The sequence below is a fragment of the Carassius gibelio genome, chromosome B16, assembly GCF_023724105.1.
Source record: "Carassius gibelio isolate Cgi1373 ecotype wild population from Czech Republic chromosome B16, carGib1.2-hapl.c, whole genome shotgun sequence".
NCBI classification, from domain to species: Eukaryota; Metazoa; Chordata; class Actinopteri; order Cypriniformes; family Cyprinidae; genus Carassius; species Carassius gibelio.
In genome coordinates, this window is record NC_068411.1 from 20,197,857 (window position 1) to 20,214,670 (window position 16,814).

The window sequence follows — 16,814 nt, forward strand, 5'->3', positions numbered from 1 at the left end:
TTCGTCAACTGATTTCTTAATCTATTTGTTTGCTCTACTTTTAGCCTGAAGCTGCTGAATGTAGCCAGTTTGGCTTGATTATTTTTTTTATGTGGAAGTAATGGTTGCTAACATCATGACTGTCACATGGTTTTCATGATTAACTTAACTGATTCTGTGCTTTCGTACAGTGAGTCACTTTTTAACGCTGAATGGACATAGTTTTAAAATCACATGAGGCTGAAAGAAACCTCAGGGTCAAAATTCTGGCTTAAAATTACTGTGAATGAAATCAGATGTTTGTGGCTTATATGGCAATGTCCACTTCCTTAGTTAATGGCATCCACTGCCTATTAGAGGTCACAGGAAATATCTCCATAGTAGAATGGCATTCATAATGCATTGACATTCTGGAGATATCTTAAATACTTTGCATGCGTGTACCTCATACCCTTGATAAGGAAAGGGCAGGTAAAGAAGGCAATATCATGAAGGCAGCAGGACTCCAGTGATGGTCCAGTCTATGAACATCTACCAGAGAACCTATTTAATTAGGAATACAGCCTGTGTAGGCTTATAGAAAAAGAGATGTGCTTGAGACACATTGTATGTTTCCTGGTTTATAATACTTGTGCCCAATGCTGGTGGTAGAAATAGTTTTCCATGGGTTTCACTGGGCTTAAACTGTTTCATTAGCATTCTCACGTTTGACAACTTAATGCTAGAAAAAAAAAAGCTAAATGAATGCCCTAAAGGGACAGTTCAACCAAAAAATCTTGTTTTGTGAAAGACTATCAAATATGACAGAAGCAATGATGACAGAATTTAATTTTGGGTGGATTGCCCATTTAACTCTTGAAGCCGGAAATTTGTCTATCAAAACATCTTATACTGGTATTTTATTTTATAATAATAATAAAAAAAACTGATTTGCAAAAGAATCTCCTGACAGAACACAGTTTAATCCTTCATTAGGAAGAAGTCTGTATTGTTTTTTCAGGCTAAGCTTGACAATATTTGTGCAAGTGTTCTTGTTTGCTCAGATTGGCTTTGTGTCTGGTTACAGGCCATCCGTGGGGTCTAATGAGGACTATGGTAATGGCACACGCAGGGCCTCACCTGATCCTCCAGCTCACTGCGGCAGCACCTGCTGTGGTTACCTGAGCCAGGTGACACATGGCTGTTAAACTCAGTGGAATACAGGTAAAGCCATGTGACAACAAATGTACTAATCTGCACAATCTTGATCTATGGTGTGTTGTTCAATTATTATTAATTTTCAAGTATCACACAACAGATATCTGCAGTAATAGGTTAAAAGCCATTTGTGATTGATTTACTTGCTTGGCCAGTGTTCTTGCAGTTGTAGGCTCTTAGGCTTTTTAAAATAACTGAAATAAATTGGCAAAGTGATATGAAACAATTCCGGTGGCCCTGCATGATCATTTACCCATTATTGAGCTGTTTAACTTCATCAAAGTTTAAATAAATAAATTTAAAGCTGAATAAATTTGTGAAGCGATATGGAACTGTAATGTGGTCAAAACTGGAACTACTTCAACAGTGCAGTTATTGAAAAACATTAGAACAGCCTCCAGCCAATAAGAAACAAGCAATCTAGACTGTGTTATACAATGGACTAATTAGTGTGGGAAAAAAATCCAGTGTAAAGAGTGTACAAACAATGGGCATATCCGGACTGCATGTAATATTAGAAACCACTTTGTTAGATGCATTGTCTATTGATTTCACTGAATGTGGAACAATAGGAGGAGGAACATTCACTATTTTGTAAAGAGAAAAGCAGGCAGAAAAGACATAAATAGCACTTAGTAGAAAACCTTTGGTGTTTAAAAAGCTTAATCAAGCTTGTGTTATCTTAAGGAACATACATTTTATTAATTGTTTTATTTAATTCTGCTTGCGTGCATTGCTTGTTGTGTGAAACACACTGTTTCCTAAATAACAGTTATTTTAATCTTTAAATATCATACCAAACTATCTGCTTTGGCCAAACTCACATGTTTTGCAGGGAAGTTGGTTGGCCTGCTTAAACAGTGACGTTTTTACCTTTATCCCAGTTTTTGTTATTTTCTTTTTTGTATGTAGTTCCTAGTATTTAGCTTTCATGTTCTGGTAATCTTGCTGATAGAAGAATTCATAATCATGATTGGCCACTGCTGGATAATCAGATTTGTGACCTTTCCTCTACAGCATTATTCCACACGGAAAACACGTCATTTCCACATGCTGTCATAAAGATAACCGTTCTAAAATCAGAAAAAGTGTGCCACCCTCTGACCCCTCAGGTGATGGTTTTATGCGTAATTTGTGTATTTAATAAACATTTCCAATATTTAATCTTCTGGTTAAATGGTTAAACAGTTCCTAGTGGTCTATGAAATATTATTCTGACTCACTGTTAACTTTGAGTCACCTGACTTATGCTTGGATTGAAGTGTTACTTGGTTTATTTACTGTGTACACAAACGCATGAGGTAAAACTCACAAGGCACATGTGGTAGGCTGTCGAACAGCATACATGGTGTAAATATATTCATCTTATCTCATCTGATTTCCCTTATTCTGACTCTTGATCACGTTTTTTTTTATCTTATGGAGACTTCCGTCCTGGGTCATGTATTCCAAGCACATGTAAATGTCATACAAATTATGTCTTTCCATTGTTAAAGCTTTTATACCAAGGTATTTATACAAACAGATATACAGATGCCCAAGAATGTGATTTTTTTTTGGAAGGATGTGCTTGGTTTATCCGACATGTTGAATTATGTTACATTGGTGAGGCAACTGGACATTTTGTACTATGCCATCAATGCTGGGGTTTCAATGAAACGCAATCTTTTAAATAAGCAAAAGAGTTTAAAATATATGATGTGTTCTTATATGTAACAGTGTTTTGATTGTTATAGAACTCCAAGCAAGGGGTTAAAAGAACTGTTTACATAGAAGAAGTGCCAGGTTTATCCATTATGGAGGAGTAATTCTTAGTTTTAGACGCCAGCATGTTTGTGGAGAGATTTTCCTCTAAATCCTCATCATCACTGTAAACCTGCTGACTTTATTCTATGATGTGTGGTTGACAGGCAGCATGTCTTTACTAGTCTTTAGTGGTAATGTGGTCTGGTCTGCTCTAGTTTGGGCTGGTCTGATTCTGTTCAGGCTGTAAAATGTTTGAGGTGAAGAAGGACAAAGGTTTGTTGACCTATGACACACATTCATTGTCAAAATAACTTACTGACTCAAACTCAGAACATATGAGACTGACTGTTGTTGGGAAAAAGGTAGTGGTCAAAATGTGTGTATTTGTTATGGTTTATTATATACCTCTAGAAACTGTATGAAATTTGGTTTCCACCAGGTTTGAGTTTATAGCATGACATAAGAAATTAAATACTGTTAAAAAAAAAAAAATCTGCTTTTATGTATAGCCTAGCTTTTAACCATATATATTTCAGTTTTTTTGAGGAATAAATTTTTTTTTTCAGCTTTTTGGTGATGTATTACCGCAATTTATGAAATGAGAAATTTCTCGAAATTGAGATTTATACATCCCAAGAAAGCTGAATAAATAAGCATTCCATTTAGGTGTGGTTTGTTAGGATCGGACAATATTTGCCCAAGATACAATGTGAATACCTGGAATCTGAGGGTGCAAAAAAAAAAAAAAAAAACTCAAAATACTGAGAAAATCTCCTCTAAAATTGTCCAAATGAATTTCTTAGCAATGTATATTACTAATCAAATATTAGGTTTTGGTATATTTATGGTAGGAAATTTACAAAATATCTTCATGTAACATGATCTTTACTTAATATTCTAATTATTTTTGGCATAAAATAAAAATTGATAAATTTGACCAAATTTTTATTTGGCTACTGCTACATATATACCCCAGCGACTTAAGACTGGTTTTGTTGTCCAGGGTCACATATATAATAAAAGCTTAGTCTGCTGCCATCCTGTCTTTTCTCTTTTCTTCCTAAATGCTTGTAGGTAAATTATTTCACGAAGCATTTACTTTCACTTTTGCTTAAGATTCTAGTAAGATTAGCTTCTCGGTACAAACCTTCAAATGCTCAAAGAAAGGACAACAGTCCTGTAGTCTATGCATTATAATACAATAAAATAACTATAATATAACTAACTATAATATTTGAACATTTCAAATAATATATATAAAATAAAAGCTCTTCCAGACAAATGAAGATAAAATACAGATAGACGGTCATGCCAGCTGTTGTCAGTTTCTGTTTAGGGCCACTGTCCTGCAGAGTTTAGTTCCAACCCTAATTAATCAAACCTGCAGCTAATCAGTGTCTTCAGGATTGCTAGAAGCTTGCAGGCTGGTTTTTTTGCAGCTGGTTGGAGCTATCTGCGGGACAGGACTGGAATTTGACACGTGTCAAGGATGACGTTCAAGATCGGTCCATAGACTGAACACACACTCTTATGTGGCTTGTACTTTGATATGTAAGATTTATCTGTCTCCCAGAATGAGGTGTTTAAAACTGAAACTCTTCAATTATTACAAGTCATCCAATCAAAATTTGGTAATCATTATGTAATGGATTTGTATTGTTTTGAGATCATGTGACAAGGGGAAATTGCAAATACAGTTTTATGGAATTTTTCTTCTTTCAGCTGAGTTCTCTTTTCTGGAATTTTAAAAGCTGATTATTATAGTGATGTCTGGATTTTTTGTCACATGCTGTCTGTCATATGAAAATCGAGAAATAGATGTTGTCATTTTTTGTGGAGAACTAGGTAAACTTTATGTCTTTCTTTCTTTCTGTCTTTCTTTCTTTTCTTTCTTTCTTTTCTTTTCTTTTCTTTTCTTTTCTTTCTTTCCCACTATTAAATCTAATGTATACAAGTGTATACAAACAGAGATCATTAAACTCTTCTTTGGGAATGTGTACAAGGAAACTGCCGAACCACACCTATTTACATCCAGGAAGGTCATAGTAAACCAGTATTCCCCTTTACTTATATTTGTCATTATTTTGCATGATGCAAAGTTTTATGTTTGTTGTGTTCTGCATTCAGTTTTTTATTATATTCCCAATGTCAAAATGCATGTCTTGAAAAGCAGCCTAAATGCAAAGTGTCGTGTCTGCAGAAGGTGTTGACAAGGAGTGTCTTGCTGAAGCATGTTTGTTCTAGGGCGTGTAAGATAACTCTGCCTGAGAAGAAATGTAAATGAGGAAACATTTCACTCTAACTAATAAATCCTCAGAAGTTTTATGTTGCAGATGATAAAATGTAAACACATGCAAGGCATGATAAATATAAAGGGATCATTTTTCACCCGTCAGATGTTTTGCATGTGCTGCACAATATTATGAATAGGCCAAAGGTTGTCAGCAGCATGCAGGTGCCTTTGTTTCTTTACTCAACATATGAACATATAATCAATATAAAGCTTGCTTTTATGCACAATTTTTAGAGTTTTGAATTAATTTTTATTATTACTTTTTTGCTGTTGCAAAAGTACTCCAATCAAACGTGGCTTTGTTTTACTTTAAAAAAAGTTGCTATTACAGGTTCAGATATGTGTAAATTATTTTTTTTGTTTCATGAGAGAACAGTGTTCAAGAGAATTATCAGACGCATATACAGTATTCTATGTATATATAAATAATACATTCCAAATGGTCTTTTTATCAGGTTTAAACAGTTTTTTCCCCTTATGCAATTTATCAACTTGAGTGGGGTGGTCGATAACCTTAGAGTCTCAGATGCATTGCTGGATTAAAAAAGTTAAATGTTCATCCTGCAACGTGATCTCACTATTATTTACAGTATGTAAAGTGTGGTGGTAAATCTTTAGTATATTCCAATTAACATGGCCTTCATTGTAAACTTATTTGCCTATTGCTTTTTTACTTTTCTTGTTTTGTTGAGGAATGGTTAGGTTTAGAGACTCAAATATATCAATTTAATAGTAAATGAAACTATACAAATTTATTACACAGCTCTCTGGATTGTGTGATTCTGATTGGTCAGTCATAACACCCCACAGACTTTGCTTGATCTGTGTATATTTCTCTCCTGATTCATCTGAGGTGCCCTTATCACTAGAGAAAGCAATATTTTGGATAGAGGACTCATATTTTAGCCGAAAGCAATGGTTTGAAGTAAAAATACCCTAATTTTGGATTTATTTCTTACAAGGGTGCGCCTTTTTGCTTCAGAAAATGTTAATTGATAGACTGGAGTCTTGTGGATTACTGGGATGTTTTTATCAGCTGTTTATATCTATTCAGCTGTTTGACCTCTCATTCTGATGGTGGCACCCATCCAGTGCAGAGGAGCCAGTGATGAGATTGCAGATTTCTCCAAAATTTTCAGATGAATAAACTCCATCAAATCCCATTTGACTGTCATGAAAGTTACTTATAACTTTGTTGAAATGTCTGTGTTGCACAAAATATTATCTTGTACATTGTAAAACCATGTTTTCTTCATGCAATTCAGAAGTTGTGACCAGCTTCAGTACTGTGATGTATTTCCAAATGAAACGGTTAAGGATGTTCTGCTCAAGCTGATTTCTTTAGAAAAGAAACAACATTTAAGTACTGTAGGTATAAGCTAATTTTCAGATATTGTTTTTGTGTGTGTGTGTGTGGATTCACTTTCATAGATCAATTGTTTACCACAAGACTACAGTAGTAATGTAGTAAAATGCACTAGCAAAGTAAACTAATTCATGCAGACCCAAAGATAATACACAGGCAAAATTATATAATAATTTCACCCCAAATGAATAGACTGCTTTATGTCTGCATATTCCTCAATTTATCAGATCAGGTTGCATAGTTCCTTGAAGTTTTCAGGTGGCTTTCTCATGTTTTACAGTCTGCAAAGTAATCAAGCTTAAAATTGTCAGCATGTTGCAAAAATTACGCCCAAGCAACATTGAGCTCATGTTATTTATACACTAACAGGACTCTGACCTTGAGCGAGAACTTGACAGTAACTGTAAACACGTGAGAGCTTGTCATTGCTCTTTTCCCACGACCGACTCTTATTTCAGTTGATCCCTTTTCTTTTTTCCCATGCAGGGTTTAGTTACTTACAAACACATTTCCAAGCAGGGCTTTGTTGTCATTTTCACCTGAAGCATTTCAATATCTCAGTACATTCATTGCAATGGAGACCTGAAGTTTCGAATGCTGCTCTAACCTCACAGAAATGTACCATGTACACGGTGGTGAAACAACTTCTGTCACTGTACAGTTCTTGTGATGTCACCTACAGCATGACACAACTTGTCCTGTTTCGTTTGAAGATACCAGGTTGGCCTAGTCTGATCTGTTTGGCAATGACGGCCTGATGTTTTGATGTCCTTGTTGTTTGGCATTCATTGGTCTTCTTCCCACACCTTTCTGGGAAATGAAAGCTGGCTGCTTCAACCTTGGAGTTTTAGTTAGTAGCTGTGGTTGCCAGAACGTTGTGATTTTACAGATTGAACTTAGATGTACAAAAAAAAAAGAGGATTTTATTAACCAATATAATGTTAAATACCTACTGAAGTACTAAAACCAGTTTCGTACCTTTACACTGAAACAACCCAAAAACAGGTTGTAAAATAAGGAAGTCACAAGTAGAATCAAAGCGCATCATACATACTGTAGCTTTCCCACAAGTTGAGGTAAATATATGAAATTCGTACAAACAAATACAAAACACTATCATGGTAACACACAAGACTAAAATGATCCAGAAAAGAATTCATTTAACAACATAAAATGTAACACAAAACCCAAATCTGCTTTAACTAAATAGCTTTTTTTTACAGTTTCTGTATGTACTTCCTGTGTGACTTGCAACATTCTCTTCATTCTATCTGTTGTCTTGATTTTTTTTTCATTGTCATTGTTTGCGTAGTCTTGTGAATACTTTGTCATTGTCTTCTGCGTAATTTACTTTTAGTACAGGCCTACTTTTTTTTTTTTTCAATTAAGGACACATTTTGGCATTGTTCATTAGAGGAAAAGAAAAGACTGTTCATTTCACTTCTGTGTTTTCCTACCAAATCAATACATCCATTCTGATTCACATTCATTGGCAATGTTATGTGAAAACAAACAGCATCTTCAGTAGACATGACAAATGGCAACCACAAAGCTTTAAGGAATCTCAGAGACTGTTTATATCAAAAGGTGACAGACACAGCAAACTGATTCATAAGTGGAGGTAGAGGCCTGTGTAAAGGTTATCTTGTTAATAACTTTAATAGTTTCGTTGTGTGGGCGATGAAGGATACGTGGATGTAATTTGATGAGGTTAGTCAGAACAGTCTACATGCCTCTAACCATGAGTGTTCAGCCAGGTACTATGACTGGTATGTATGTGTCGCACCCTTCAAACGAATCTGGATTTGATGGCTACGTGCCTGAAGGAGAATACACGTTGACTTCTTTCTTTTAAAAGAACTGATGCACATTTTAACCAAAATAAACACTACAATGTTAATGAGTCAGTTGATCACTTTTGTACATGGTGGAAAGCTACATTTGCACTGTTAGTTTTAGCTTGTGTCTTCGCACAATCAACTTTGAAAATGTTCTGCTTCCTCACCAGTGTTGGGCAAGTTACTTTTAAAAAGTAATTAGTTACAGTTACTAGTTACTTCTTCCAAAAAGTAACTAAATTAGTTACTCAGTTACAAATTTTAAAAGTAACTAGTTACTTAAGAAAGTAACTATTGCGTTACTTTCAAGTAAAATTAAATTTTAAATGCTCAAATGTGACCCCACCTCTACCCCTCTTTAACGGAACTTAAAATACATGTGCATGTTCAATTATTTATGATAAATCTGAATATTATAATGAAATGGACACTTAATACAATACATCATTAACAGAAACATGAAACATTGTAAACATCTAAAAAAAAATGTTGCTGTGGGACAAGTGAGACTAGCCTCCAATCAAATGCCATGTATGTAAATATTATGTTTATATAGTGGATCAATGCAAATAACACAATAGATGTTTTGGAACTTTTGATAATTCCTTTTATTGTTCCTTTCATTTCTTGAAGGAAAAAGTAATGTCTATACTTCCATTAAGAGAAGGCTACTTTTGAATTATTTGGGCTCGTCGCCATACCTGTCTCTCGTTGAATGACTGGCTTGTGTTGCTCCTTGTGTGTCCTGTCCTGTCCGTAACTATGCGTTATTATGGGTCGTTCGCAATTCATGAGCGTTAGTGATGATGGGTCGTTTGCGAATGAGCTTTTGATGAGTCGTTCGCGATTCGCGAATGAGCCGACTCTAAGAGCCGGCTCTTTTAGGTGAACGTCGGGAGCTGGCTCGCATATCTGAAGAGCCGACTCTATTTTTACTAATTTAGCCTATAGAAATTAAATAATTATGTAATAAAAATTGAAATATTATAGTCAAAGTCATTTAAAGAGCCGTTTGTGAGCAAAAAGAGCCGGCTCTTTCCAGTGAGCTGAGTCAAAAGAAACGAAAACCCATCATGCGTGCTTTCGAACACCCGCCCAACTCTACCTCTGATTGGCTTACAATGAAATTTTACTCTACCTCAGCCAATCGTCAGCATTTATGCGCTTGTCTCGTGCTCTGCCCATTAACCAAGGTAGAACAGTAAAAAAGTGTCTCTCGCTCAGAGATCTATTTGGTCTGATGAGAAAAAAAAAAACAGCATCATCAGTTATAGTAACGCGCTGCATTTTTTGGCAGTAACGGTAACGGCGTTATTAAGATGAGAAGAGTAATCAATTAGATTACTCGTTACTGGAAAAAGTAATGCCGTTGCCGTTATTCCCATCACTGTTCCTCACACATAGCCTGGCAGGTTGGGTATTTAAGAACATCATGTGCTTGACACATGCAGCAGCTGTATTGTCGGTAAGGGGTGTGTATATCAGTGTATGTTTGGATGAGATATTCCTTGTCATTTTAACTACCCACCTTTCAGTCACCTGTGCCTGCTGTGGTGTTTACTTCTGTATGCACTCTGATACTGGACACTTTTAAACAGATTTATGGCATAGTTTCACACTTTGGTATATCATTAAATGTAGATTTAATCAAGAAAGGTGATGCTGTTGGTAAATGAGTTTACTGCCTGCTTGGAAGTTTCAAATATCTGCATTGATAAACTTTTCCAGAGATGTTATATGTATTATATTATATATAAGTGTGCAAATCTTTTCAGTTTAGAGTGGCCTTTAATAATTGTTAATATAATAGTTAGCGTGTGTCTGCCATTTAGCTTTAGTTTTTCCTGTCCCACAGGATGCATCAAACTGATCAAAAGTGACGGTAAAGACTGTTATTTCACGTAAATGCTGTTTTAAACGTTCTATTCATTAAAGATTCCTGAATTGAATCAATGGCTATTGAAAATTCAACTTTGCCATTACAAGAATTTATTAATTAAAATATACTAAAATAGGAAATAGCTATTTTGAAGTATAATAATATTTCACAATATTAGTCTGCTTCCTGTATTTCTGAATAAATGATCACAGCCTTGGTGCGAATTATTATTATTTTTAAATCTTACATGATAACTACAAACTAACCATTGAACTATAGCTTCTCTTGAGTGACAGCTTAGTTATGCAAAATTTTCAACCCTGCTACCTGCTGAATTTTTCTATTTAATTTTATTTATTTAATATTTATTGGTACAATTAACTATTACACAACAGTACATCAATGCTGAATGGGTTTTAAGCTGCATTTAGATGCTCTAAATGGATAACAGTTTTACAAAAATGGCAAAACTAAAAACAAAATGTAGGTAGTTTAACCTTCTGAGGGTTGAGCACATTTCCTTATGCAAACCATAAATCATTTTTGAGAGTTCCAGCCCTATTTTGTTCCTTATTTGTGAAAACATGCCAGATAAATTAAGTTTCAAAAGCATGCTCATGAGGAAGGATGCTTTAGTCTTTATCTGCTATTCTTCTCTCTGCTTCAGGAAAAACGAAGTCATGATGTGAGTGAGTGGTGGGCTGGACATCTGAGACATTACGTCAACATAGATTCAGACAAAACAGGTCAAAATACAAGTCCGTTCTCTGAACATGCCCAAACAGAACCAGTGGCCTTATGTAATGTTACGATGGAATGCTTTTGCCATGCACAATGATGCAGAAGGGAATGACAGCCCAAACAAAAGTAAACTAAACCTAATTCATCAACTCAACAACATTATACAACAGAAATACCTTTAAACATACATGTCTCTTTGAGATTTGCTCTACCGATTACTGCTAACTGGGTCAAGCACAAGTCAAACTGGACTAGTTTTTGTTCTCAGTACACTGTGTTTCTCTACACTTACTAATTACTGGATAACACTGGATAACAAACCTTTATAAGGAAACATTTATCCACCATTTCTGTCTGATGTCTAACATTCCTGTTATTTATCATTTCCTGCTGATCTAATCTAGCCTCTCATTTCAGTGGTGTGTGGTCTATGTACCAAACTGGCCTAAAGGGGGATATGTTACACCCCCACAAAGCTTGTTTCCCGGCAGCAGCATGTTTTTCACATTCCAGAGTTGTGAGATCATATTCCAATTCAGCTCTCTCCTGAATGATATCTGTGTTCAGAGCCCCAAACAACACCATCCTTCATATGGTACCAATCGTGCCACCCACGATAGACCCTTTGAGCGCTATACCGCACAACAACAACAACAACAATAAACAGACTCCAGTCTGTAAACACTATAGCACTGTCAGTGCAGTATAATTCAAATTAGTTAGGGGGAGGTTAAATTTCTTCTGTGAATGAACATACCCCTTCTCAGTTTCACCAATGTTTTTGTATTCTAAAGAGACTGCAGGAGGGAGGGAGGGAGAGAGAGAGAGAAAGAGAAAGAAAAGGAGATGAAAGCCAGACATCAAAGAAAAAAGAAGCCAAATGCCAAAGTGCTCATTGAGGACAAAAGCATTATTTTAAATGCCGAAACCCGCTCAGTCTCCACAGGCATTCTAGAATCAGCTGGTTCACATGATTTTTAGGGCTGTTTTAGAACTTCAAGTTCTGAATAAAGAATGGTTTTAAACTGGCAGAGGGAAGCATTACATCTCCATATCTTGGAACCAACCTCTTCCTTATTCCTTACTTAAATGCTGTAGCACACCTCTGCTGTAAATAACCTTTGGCGTGGGAGGAAGTGAATGCATGACAGAGTAGGAATTTAGACCATTTTAACAACCTTCAAAACAAATCTGAATGCTTTTTCAGTAACACAGCGAGCATAAAGTATGTAAACTTTGTAGGATGGGGTTTATGGGTGTGCACATGTTTTACCTTTGGTTTTCAAATGAATGTAAATGGCTTGAGATGGAATGACATTGAATGTTTGCTTAAAACACACACTGCAGCTTTGTTACGAGGACAATTGGGTTCTGTCAGTGCTGCATGCAATACTTTCCCAGAAAAAAATTGCAAAAGCATATTGTCTATGGTAACTTCAGAGATTAAAAATACAATGAGCACCGTTTTGGTATATTACACTTTATTTATTGTTTTGAAATCCCTGCATAATGGTCATCAAAAGAAAATTTGGATATGTGTGGCTGGATGAACAAGAGAGAACTGCAGGGTTGGCGATAGATGTGTACTTTAACCTTTCACAGACCGGGAAAGGCAAAGCAAATACGGAACCATGGAATTCACCACTTGGGGAATTCTTCTCACAACCAAAGAATGGTATATTTTAATCATTGGCAAGATGCAATTAATTAAGGTAGACTTTAACTTTTTAGTCCTGTAATGAGTACCTGTCTCATTTAAAGAATTACAGTTTGAAACAGTGTTGTTGTTTTGTAGTAAATTAGACTTTCCTGTAAAATGAGTGGTTCTCTGTCTCAAGGTTTTTCCCATGTACTTTTGCTAATTTTTTTTAACCGTTGAATTGGTTTGCGTTTGGCATTTCCCCCCTCAAACCCACAAAGGTAAGTCCCTAGGCATTTGAACGACCAATGGCCCACAGCCAATTTTCACATTCATTCATGCTTAAAATACTGGTCTTCAAAATTTCACATGCCTTTAATAATTGACTGGCAGCAAATCCTTGTGTATATATAAAAAATGGAGCTACTTGGCTAATCTGAAGTATGTCTCTCATTTACTCTGTAGGGATTAGATAAATGAGTGGCCATCTCCACAAGAATCAGTCTCTTTCAGAGTGACTGGCCTGGGAAAAATGGTCTGCATGCATTTTTGGACGTCATGACAAGACAGCGTGCAAAACAATGACCATGGAAAAAAATTATTCACATATTTCAGATATGTATTATCTTAATCATAGATGGCAACATCTATGATTAAGATAATACATATCTGAAATATGTGAATACTTATTTTAGGGTTTCATTGAGTGTTTTAATTTCGTTTTGACTAAATGCTATGCACAAATGGCATTGCCAAATCATTAAAAAGATAAAATTAATAATATTTATTTTAATAATATTTTCAAAAAATATATATATATGAGTAATTCCATGACAGGAGTTTATAGCATTTGATGAAGTGCACTACACAGTTTTCAGAAGAGCCAAGTTCAAAGGTTGCCAAGTTCTACTCTAAATTAGCAGTCATAATTTGTTTTTTTATGCTCCACCAGATTCATATGGTATAACATAAACAGTTAAAATAGTGTTTGGTTATTTTTCTACTATTTATAGAAACATCGTAGTGCTGACACTTGGATGCTAATGATCCATGATGACAACTAGATGACAACAACAAGAACAGCAGCCACATGCTTTCACAATTTACTTAAGAATAAACTAAAATATTATTTTTTAATCAATTTTAGTTTACATGTTTCAGTTTATGTCCACTAATAAATAATTTAATTTGGTAAATGCTGCTTTTTGTGAGTGGATATATTTTTTTTTAATCAAATTAGTTTTAAAAACTCTTTATCCAGTAGCCTACTGCTCCAAAAGCCTGGAAAAATAATGGAAAGATTTTCAGATCAAATCATTTTGTGAAAATGAGAAAAACCTGTTTCATAGAATTTCATTCTGTCATTTTACTTGGCTACGTTACGTTACATCTGTTGTTACGCGAGAGTTCAGCAGATGAACTTGAATAACCATTTCCGGACACGAGCGTACTTCACTGCAGTCTGTCTCCTCCTGGCGGCTGCGGATGAATATCCTCGTTCTATTAGTTTGGTCTGGAGCTAGATCTGTACATCGATTACTCTCTTAACACCACATTAGGCTAGTGAGGCTGACATTTATTCAGCTGTCAAGCTGGTATGTTCTGATAAAAAATTAAAAAACCTCCAGATGCGCTCCTGATGATGCAGTGATATTCTGTTTTACGCAACAGATTTGCGTCCTGTCCTGAAATCTGGTCCCCTGCTCTATTTTAACTTGTCATGTCATTATAAATGATAAATACCAATCTTATCGTCTTTACATATCTGTGAAATAGATTTAGGAGTCAGGATGAGTTTAGCTTTCAGCAGGGCTCCTCGAAAGACTGCGGGAAACCGCATGTCCAGACTGCTGGATGCAGAGGAGGAGGATGAGTTCTACAAGACCACCTATGGAGGATTTCACGACGTGAGTGATGAAATATCACCTGTGCAGCTTGTTATGGGCTTGTGTTGACACATTTCCGCAGCTGTAATACATGCATACTTCAGCATGAACGTTTGGACTTGAACCTGTAAGAATATGCCCAGTCACTCTGATTTTATTGTCTTGAGACTGTCAGGAGATCTTTATCACATGACTTTATGGAGTCATTGTGTTTTTATTTAGTGCAAATGTATACACAGTATACAATATTTATATTATATTATATTGTATTATATATATATATATATATATATATATATATATATATATATATATATGTATGTATATATGTATATGTATGTATATATGTATATATATGTATATGTATGTTTATATATATATATATATATATATATATATATATATGTGTGTGTGTGTGTGTGTTTGTATATTATTTTACATTTTGATTTTCACATTTAGTTGTGATGTATGTTATGTGCTAAACTCAATGTAATGTGTAGAGATTTTGACAATTCATGTTGTATAGCAGCTTTCCAAATCTATTATTCTAATAAATTAGATGTAGTAGTACATATTGTATAAATTATTTATTCTACCAGAATGCACATTATAAATATATAGATTTAGCCACATTTTCTATACATGTAAAGCTGCAATTCAATACATAATTGAATAATGTATTATTCAGTACGTTGTAATATATTAACAGAATATATATTGTTCTGTATATTTTTGTTAATTAATATTTAATACAATATATTCAATACATAATTATTATATACATTAGTACACAAGGAATATGTATGGAAATGTATTTTTGTGTAAGGTTACGTATATTGTATTTGTTCATTTGCTCATCCTTTTTTTTGTGGAAATATCCTCATATGGTATTTTACTCTCTCTCTCTCTCTATTAAGAACACAATAATAGGGCAGACATTTATTTCAACAAATTTAGACAAAACATTAATAGATTTATACAAAAAGGTAATATAATGTTAATTTAAAACATGCATTATTCAAAACCACAAGGGTCAATTATATATATATATATATAAATTGAGATTTATTCGAATAAACAGGCTTTCCACTGATGTATGGTTTGTTAGGATAGGACCATATTTGGCCAAGATAACAACTATTTGAAAATCTGGAACCTGAAAAACAAAAAGAAAAGAGAAAAATGCTTAACTTCCAAAATGAAGTTCTTAGCAATGCATATTACTAATAAAAAAAATATACTTGTTTGATTCATGATAGGACATTTACAAAATATCTTCATGTAACATGGTCTTTACTTAATATCCAAATGATTTTTGGTATAAAAGAAAAATCTAACCTTTTGACCCATACAATGTATTTTTGGATATTGCTACAAATATATCAGTGCTACTTTTGACTGGTTTTGTGGTCCAGGTTCACAAATTGTATACATTATATAATCTGATAACTAATAACTGAATGAAATCAATGGATTATGAAAATGATATGCTTTTGTCTAGTGTCTCCTCTGTGACTTTGAGTCCTGAAAACGTGATTTCTGCAGGAATCAGGTGATGACGAATATAAGGGTGACCTGTCTGAAACGGAGGATGAGGTGGACAGTGACTTTGACATTGATGAAGGGGATGAACCCGACAGCGAGCAGGAGGAGGATGGGCCGCGTCGCAAGAGCAGAGTGGTGACCAAAGCTTACAAGGTACAGGAGGGTTGCTAAGAAAAAGAGCCTTAAAACCATCATAAAAAGCTACCATAAATAACTTCAGATGACTGTTAATATAGTGCATGAGTCGTATGGACTAGTTTTATGATTCATTTATGGTACTTTTGCATCCTTTTTGAAGTTTCAGTCCTTATTCTATTATCCTTCTTTTATAATCCTTATTTATTACAATCTATTTTAATTATTATAATAATTGCTGTTGCCACTGCTAAGCTACTACAAAATATATTGTAGAAACTTAGTTTTCTGTAAAGCTGTACTTTGCAACGATTTGTATCGTGAAAAATATTGACCAGGACATTCTGTACAGAAAGCAAATAATGACAGAATTTTCATATTTATGCCACTTGTAATCCCAGAACCTTGTTTGTGTGCAGGAGCCAGTTAAAGTGGTGCGGCAAAAACCAAAACAACGGAAACTGGCTGAACTGCCCAGGAGGACAGTCAAGACAAAGATCAACAAATACAACCCTCCAGAACTGCAGGAGGACATCAACAAGAGTGAGACGTTCACACTTTATTTACACA

At 34.8% G+C, this 16,814-nt stretch overlaps 1 protein-coding gene across 3 annotated transcripts in view; it reads left to right on the top strand.

The window, feature by feature from the left end:
* Positions 1–16,814, top strand: part of vps72b (vacuolar protein sorting 72 homolog b) — a 23,169-nt gene continuing 6,355 nt past the window's right edge. For 2 of the 3 annotated variants that reach the window (XM_052578293.1, XM_052578295.1), the window contains exons 1-3: positions 6,528–14,585; positions 16,110–16,262; positions 16,664–16,787. In XM_052578293.1, the coding sequence (XP_052434253.1) occupies positions 14,469–14,585; positions 16,110–16,262; positions 16,664–16,787 (394 nt within the window). In that variant the 5' untranslated portion in view covers positions 6,528–14,468. Of the gene's footprint in view, positions 1,183–6,527; positions 14,586–16,109; positions 16,263–16,663; positions 16,788–16,814 lie in introns of those variants that run through there. The other variant, XM_052578294.1, reaches the window with a different exon arrangement.